General features: G+C 37.6%; 1 protein-coding gene across 2 annotated transcripts in view; it reads left to right on the plus strand.

Moving 5' to 3' along the window:
• Positions 1 to 6: 6 nt before the first annotated feature.
• LOC128875780 (cadherin-87A) overlaps positions 7 to 6,895 on the plus strand; it is a 275,980-nt gene continuing 269,091 nt past the window's right edge. The window contains exon 1 of one of the 2 annotated variants that reach the window (XM_054121658.1): positions 7 to 102. In XM_054121658.1, coding sequence (XP_053977633.1) covers positions 35 to 102 — 68 coding nt within the window. In that variant the 5' untranslated portion in view covers positions 7 to 34. Of the gene's footprint in view, positions 103 to 1,754; positions 2,425 to 6,895 lie in introns of those variants that run through there. The other variant, XM_054121659.1, reaches the window with a different exon arrangement.

The raw sequence follows: 6,895 nt of genomic DNA on the forward strand, positions 1-6,895 counted from the left end.
GTAATGCAGAGCTACTTCGATTTCGTCGTGGGTAATGCAGAGCTACTCCGATGATCAGCGACAGCAGAGCCACTACGTGGTCCTGTATCAAGACAACGGTTGGTGAGTCGCATGCTTTTCTGTTCCTCTGGGCATGTTAATTCACTTTATTTATTCATCAATAATATTGAATTAAAATTTAATATATACCGTTAATACTTTTAAATACTCAAATTTCATGACCCTTTAGTTAGTAGCGCCTTTTAGTAGCAATATTGAGAACTATTTCCACTACAAACTTGAGCATTTTCCCACTGATGGCGCCAATGGTATTAAAACCAATATTAATATAGTTCAGTGATTGGCTTTTAGCAGGGAGCGGTCGCCGTTTAGTAGCGAACAAATTTGTAAACTCTCCCGCTCACGGAGCGGCTTAGCGAGCAGTGACCTTTTTGAATGCATTCAGTGAGTGGGTCCTCGAGTGCAAAAGTATAACCTACATTGTAAATGTTTATGTTATAACTAGTAGGTATTTAAAGGGCACTGCATTATACTAATTGAACGAATATTTGACGATACGATTACTGGCTATAAAAACAAGGTTGTACTCAACGATATATAACAAATCAAAGGATGGCAAAAAAGGGTTCAGGGCTGACACTCGTAATAAGGGAATCAAACGTCAGAGCCACCAACCAACATGGATACATCACTATTTCTAAGTTTGAATTCACGTATCTGTAAGAATATCGTTCTGCTTCTATCGATCATTTTCTTCGATTAGAATAACAGTAAAGCGATGCCGAGATTATTGTGATCTGTTCGTTTCGATTAGTTGGTTTTATACAAGGTGCACCGAAAATGTTGGAGGTCCTTGGAAGAGGTGTTTTGGGAGGTGATTTGAAACTTTTTCCTAAGGGAAAATGTTATCCGAGGCTTTTTTGAGGAGATAATAACGGAAAACATTGACCAATCAGAGCGCGAGGATGCCGATGGAGCGGCCGCGGTAGCGAAGGCTACGCGCTAAGCGACCGCGTCAATGTCCTTCGATGCACATCGAGTCACTTGTTCGCGTACAAGCGCGGCCATTTCGCTCGTAGCCTTCACTACCGCGGCCGCTGCAACCAGGCCCGGCGCAAGGCAGGTTCAACGCTGTTCGCCGGAACCCAGGCCCGCGTTTTGAGGGGCGAAAATTTTGATTAACTTTTTACAGAATGATGATACCATTAACAGATGCAAGACATTTTTTTATTAGCGATGATTCAGTTTAAAGGAGTGACAAAAATCATCAAAGTATTATTATTTAATATTCATCTTATAAAAGATATGTAACAGCATTTGTAAATAAATAATTCCGCGTTGTAAAATTCAAGTGTAGGATTTGAATGTGAATTCAGGCCCCGCAACATTTTTGAACCCGGCTCCGCAAAAGATCACGCCGGCTCTGGCTCCAACGGTATACGCGCGCTCTGATTGGTCAGTGTTTTCCGTTAATATCTCCTCAACGAAGCCTCGGACAACATTTTCGCTAAGGAAAAAGTTGTTTCAAATCGCCTCCCGAATCACTTTGAATCATCTTTCAAGGTGTTATAACATTGTCTGGACACCGTGTATTTCAATTTTCGTATATCGGAATTCACGCGTACAGTGCTGCCACCATAGTGGGAGCGGTCTCCTACTATTACTTCGGTTCCTCCCACCAACGACCAATCCCACGGCTCGTTGAAAACCTTGCGGCTTTTCGTCGAGTCTGGTCATAGTGGGGTACGGTGTAGTTCCTTGCGTTTGTGCGGAAGTGAGATAGCAGCAAGGAAGAGCTCCCCACTAAGCCGGTCAGAAGCTCAGTCGCCTTTCACGAGCACGGTCGGTTGGGCGGCTCTGTGTCGTAGGTACAAATTGTAAATGTGAGCATCGTTCGTTTGATACATAAATTCCATTCGTATTCAAGAAGGAGAGAGAGAGAGGCAGTTTATTGACTTGGCCGCGGGGACAGGATCTCTCGACGGATCGTCCTCAGATTCGTCGTGAGAGGGCCGGGAAGACAGTGCACACCGGTGACAGAACGCGTGGTTACTGTCAAACAGTGTACTCGTACGATTATCGAGATCCTCGTACATACGTTTCGAGACATCTTGTTCGCGGTACTACGAATATCTGGATTGCGGGTAAAATCAGTGCGAGAGGACCCGTTTCCGTTTCCGTTTCGCTCACGTCGCGCTGTTGCCGGTGTTTACGCCTTTGAGCCGAAAATATTTACGCGCGCGAAACCATTTGTCGAAGAGAATCGGCGACGTTTATTGTAAAAAGAGTATCGTATTCGTGTTCGTGGCAAGAGTCAACGGTATGTCTTCCTTCTTGGCATAACTTCCCACACACCGTACACCTGGCTGGAGATTCCTCGAAGATGACGAGTAGACACGCGGAACGAGTTCCTGTTCGTGCACGGTAAGCCGTTTCTCTGTCTCGAGAATCTTTGCGTGACAATGCTTTTACCCGATCAAGCTGTTCGCCAAGTTATCACACCGGCGTGTTACGGTGAAAGGAAGATTCTTTCGTGTTACACGGTTTCGTGTCCAATTTACCACCGTCACGTTATTCAGAAATATCTAAGCTCGTCGGTGCGACGAGAATACTTGCGCTTTTTAGATCATTTCACTGACTCCGGCTATCGTTTTCGATTATCGTCGATCCCGGGAAAACTAATCACACGTACGGAGTGTGTACGTGGTTCGAGCACTAGTTGCTTCAACGTTCGAGGGTCAACGAACACCATTGACGCCTGGTTTTGACATTTTCGTGACTGGTCGCTTCCGAATATTAAGCACGGCAGATTCGATTGTCGCACGTGACCACAATCTTTTCACGGGTGCGATTAACGTTTTGGAGTGTGGTTGATTTTGTCTGTTTCTTTTCAATCGCGTTACGTTGGAGAGAACTGTTTAACTTCTTCGATGATTAATTATCACATAATTTTAATCTTTTGCGAAATTTGTTTAATTTGGAGAACCCTTTGCACTCCGATATTTATTTCTAGAGACGTACGGTCTACTACTCTCCTATTCATTCGTACCGCGTTATGTAAGAATCGCCATATACGAAATTCAGAATTAGTACAAAATACATGTAAGGATATTTATTTCGAGGTTCGGCGTAAAACTTGTCAAACTTCAAAGACAACAGACAACATATCATAGACAAAATCAAATCGCAATACAAAATACAAAATGAATGAATAATCAATAAATTACTAACGCAAACATAACTGACAACTGTAAAACGTATAAACATACCTGGTGGTTTTAAATATTAACATTCATCGACATTCACATTATAATACATTACAATTAATATTCATTCGACATTCACATTATAATACATTACAATTAATATTCATTCGACATTCACATTACAACATATTACATACAGTAATTACTATCGCGTTATAAGAAACTTGAATTAGTACAATATAGAATAATTCGTAGCGTGTTCTATGGAAACCGCGTTATTATAGTGTTATTAGAAGTATTTCAACGTATCTGAAAGGATTTTAAAAAATTTTGAAAATTGTCGGTTTTACAGCTGTTCAATGTTTTGCGCTCTTTTCTTTAAAGAAATTATAATAATTGAACTAGTAAACAAATAAGAATGAGATTTCGAGAGATAACAATGATGACACAGAAGTAGAAGTGATAAAATGTGTTTAATCATTCGAGATACAATATATCCATATGAACCATATAAGACTACAACAAATCGAAATTTCATCAAAATTCAAGATACTACTCCAAAAAGTGTCTAAATCCGCGTGAAATCTATGATAAATTAACAAGGAATGTTTTCGGAGTATCCGCCTCCGATTTTTTTCGAAATTTTGCATACGTATAGAAGTACAAAACGTTCTATTCTACTGTTAATATAATTAATGTTATAATATTGTGTTGTTATTACGGATTGTATGAATAATGTTCTTGTCGACAGTTACTCTTATGGTAATATTTCGTTTGTAGTTGATTGTCGTAACAATAGTTTCGTTTGTTGTTTCATCGATTAATAAATACAAAAAATTAAAAAAATGACGCACTCGATATCTGAAATCCGCTTTTTTCATGTGATTCAGCATCGTTTGTAGTTGATTATAGTGATTTTCCTTTCGTTTCTAGTTAAATAGTTTAAAAGTTACAGGTGATCGTTTACACGCATTATCCAACGTCAAACGCAAACAATGCCGAATCACATGAAAAAAACGGATTTTAAAAATCTTGAAAATTGACGAAGTAAACAGTAAAGTTGCTTCTTAGGCGTATAAACAGTTGCTTATCATTTTTAAACTATTCAACTACAAACGAAAGGGGAATTACAAACAATCAAGCAAGGATGACTGTCGACAAAAACATTATCTATACAGTAAGTTATAAAGTAAATTAAGTTTATATCAAGTCGTAGCAACACAATATTATAACATTCCTCGTAAGTGAATCTTTTTATAATAAAGAAATATGTTATTTGACGCGTTATACTAATTGCGAAACTAAACGAGTAATGAAATTGTAATTTTGTGTTGCTTGAGTTTCATATTTTTAAATCGTTAGTTTCAACGATTTAATTACCCTAAAAAATTATAATTTTTGGTCGCATATATTACCCATCACTTCGTTAATTCAAATACTATAAAATGCACTATAAATCCATCTTTTAATTTTTTGAAAATTCAGGTTTCAATAACGAGATATAACAATATTAAAAAATTAGAGTTTGTAAGTAATTTGATCAAACGTTTTATTCTATATTTCGTATTAACGATCGAATTTCTTGCTCGTTTATACGGAAACGAGCAATTTAAACAAATCGTAGAATACGTACGCGTACCTATATGCTTTTGATTACATATTTATCGATTCGGTCAATGTTTACTTGATCGCATTTCCGTAGGATATTAGAGATCACGGAAGCCAAAACCAAACTATAGGATATATTGCTGCAGTGCACACATAATATTTCTGATTGTTCACACAAGCTTTGTTTGTTTTTCACATAAATTTCCACCTTGTTCGGTATCGAATGCGTTATCTCCTCCATACAGTCGCAGATTTATGTTATTGCGTCACCGTTTTCAAATTTATTTCCCCAAGTTCTCGATGATGTTTGGTAGGACGGTGTAGAATCGAAAATAATAATTTAAAATTATAATGTTTTGAAACCATGAAATGAAAACGAAGAGAAACAAATGAAACTAAATGTATTTATTTCACTGAATTGTAACAAATTCCATCGATGAAAAGAATACAAATTGTCTGTGCTCGAAAATGAAAATATCGAAACAAGTGGAACTGTTTAAAAAGTTTAAATTTCTTGCTTCAAATTAGGATTATTCTAAATCGCGATTACATTGAATTTATGGATGGATCGATTAAAAATATTCACCCCCGAAAACATTCAAAGTTGCTAAGCAGAGATCGTTGTAATATTCGGAACGATTGAAATAAAAATTAAAAGAAAAAGGAGAAACGCATACTTGCAAACGAAAATTTCGTATTACAATTCTAACTATTACTAGATTAATAGAGACAATACGACGATCAAGACAAGAACTTGAAATCTGTAGGGCTTGTTCCTATTATCTCTGCCAAATCTCAAATCATTTCATCAATTTTTACCGGAGTTATGAAAAAAAGATAACCGATCGAAAAAATATCATGTATTTTCCATTTAAAAGTTTCGAAGATTTGGGACACGTGTTATTTCTAAAATTGAGAGTTCAAATTTTACAGGAATTTTGTTATACGTATTTGCAAGGAATTTAAGGGCTGCGTAACACACAATGATTTCAAAAATCATTGAAATAAGGACCACATTAATTTACGTATAATTTAAGTCAAATTTATAGCTTGATTAGTAGGCGCCAACCCTTTCTATATCGAGATGATAAAGACACAAAGCTACTGCTACTACTATCGCTGCTTGTTTATATAAAATGATCGCAAAAAAACAAGGTGCAGCGAATAGTTTTTTGATCCACGGTAGTAGATGCGCTTTACTTGTTGTCCAGATGTCAATATGCGTCATCCGAACAAATTTTTCAAAAATCTCCGGTTTCGCACTGAAAATTCCGAATGGCTCCCCACGCGGAACGAAGCGTGGTAAGCGGCTTACGTCCAAATAACAGAAAGCAAACGACACGCATGCTAGTCCATCGATCAACCGCTATGAAATCTGCACGAACGAATCGCGGGTAGGAATGCGTCATGCGTGATTGGACTTTTCCAGCGCATGCTAAAAATAATAGAGAAATACTCTCCGCGTTTGTACGCGGAATTCCCAACGCCGTTGCAAGGGTTTTCGTTCTAAGAACAATTCCGTGTTCGTTCCTGCACGAACGTAGCGTGCAGAGATCCTTACCGCACGGGATAAACTTTCACCGCCAACATTTGCCGTCGCCTCGATGACGTTGTCGATCTACCGACCTTGCGTTCCAAGTACATACCGGTATTTAGATTACAGAAAACATTTCTACCTGGGTCGCGAGGCTCGCAAAAAATCCTGGGATAAGTTTCACGTACTCGCCGTGGCGACGGTTACGTTAATCAACTACAGCGAACAGGGAAATAGACCGATAACTTTCGCTTTAGTTTCAAGTTTAAATATTATGGTTGTCCCAAAAGTTTCTTTCGTTTTATTAATACAGTGGGCGTAGAATGTATTCGCACACCGATCGATTTACAAAAAAACTTTTGTGTGAAATTGTAGTTTCTTAATTATTTTTTTTTTTTTTTTTAAATCAATGATATTTTATATATTCTCGAAAGTCTCTAAGATAGATATAGTCCAAACATTATTTATTAGTTGATATAATTTGTGAAATTAAGAAAAAAATGCGAAAAGTGGGTAAAAGTATAGAAGCAATAAATCACACATACTG

This window comes from Hylaeus volcanicus, chromosome 4, assembly GCF_026283585.1.
Source record: "Hylaeus volcanicus isolate JK05 chromosome 4, UHH_iyHylVolc1.0_haploid, whole genome shotgun sequence".
NCBI classification, from domain to species: Eukaryota; Metazoa; Arthropoda; class Insecta; order Hymenoptera; family Colletidae; genus Hylaeus; species Hylaeus volcanicus.